The sequence below is a fragment of the Phaethon lepturus genome, unplaced genomic scaffold, assembly GCF_000687285.1.
Source record: "Phaethon lepturus isolate BGI_N335 unplaced genomic scaffold, ASM68728v1 scaffold26970, whole genome shotgun sequence".
Classification (NCBI taxonomy): Eukaryota; Metazoa; Chordata; class Aves; order Phaethontiformes; family Phaethontidae; genus Phaethon; species Phaethon lepturus.
Window position 1 is genome coordinate 1,879 of NW_010513009.1, and position 732 is coordinate 2,610.

At 65.4% G+C, this 732-nt stretch overlaps 1 protein-coding gene across 1 annotated transcript in view; it reads right to left on the reverse strand.

Moving 5' to 3' along the window:
* The window catches only part of CLCN7 (chloride channel, voltage-sensitive 7), a 13,169-nt gene that overhangs the window by 365 nt on the left and 12,072 nt on the right, over window positions 1-732 (reverse strand). The window contains exons 22-23 of the mRNA XM_010288993.1: window positions 522-621; window positions 1-156 (exon numbers count right to left, since the gene is read on the reverse strand). Of these exons, the coding sequence (XP_010287295.1) occupies window positions 1-156; window positions 522-621 (256 nt within the window). The remainder of the gene's footprint in view (window positions 157-521; window positions 622-732) is intronic.

The window sequence follows — 732 nt, forward strand, 5'->3', positions numbered from 1 at the left end:
GGGGTTCATGAACTCGCTGAGGTCGATCATGCACTCGCGCTCGTCCTGGGAGACGTGGATGGACTGAATGGGGGGAAAGCGGGGGTAGGCGTCCCGAAAATCCTTCAGCTTCAGCCGCCGCTGCACCAGGCTAAGGTTGGCCCTTTCCACAAAAACCTTGGGAGGAAAGAGACCGTTGGGGACCATCCCGCAGCGCCGACAGGCACCGGGGCCCGTGCAATGCACAGGGGCAGGGAGGGAGGAGAGCAGGAGCATGGGGCAGATGGATCGTCTGCAGAAGAACAGCCTGTTTCCCATCTACTCAGGGTTAGTGAGCCCAGTGGGGTGCAGGATGATGCTGGGGTAACCCCAGCACGGCAGGGCAGCCCCCACCATCTCTTTGGGTGAGCTGAGGGAGATGACGGGGACTGTCCGCCAGCTCCTCCTGAGCCAGGCAGGCAGCAAGGGGCCCGAGGCAGCAGTGGGGCGGGGGCAGTCGGGCTCAGACACAGCCCGAACGGCCTCCATGCAGCATCACTCACCTTGTGCTTCAGAAGGACGATGAGCTGGGAACGCAGGATCAGTCCCCGCAGTCCTGCCACCTGCGACAGAGCACCGTGCATGAGACGGGCAAGGGCGAGGGTCCCACACCACGGTCAGCCCTCGTGCGGCTGACCCCCAGCTGCATCCCCCCGCAGGCGGTGCCCGCCCAGCCCCCCTGCGTGGCATCAGGGTTGCTCTCCACCCCCCGGG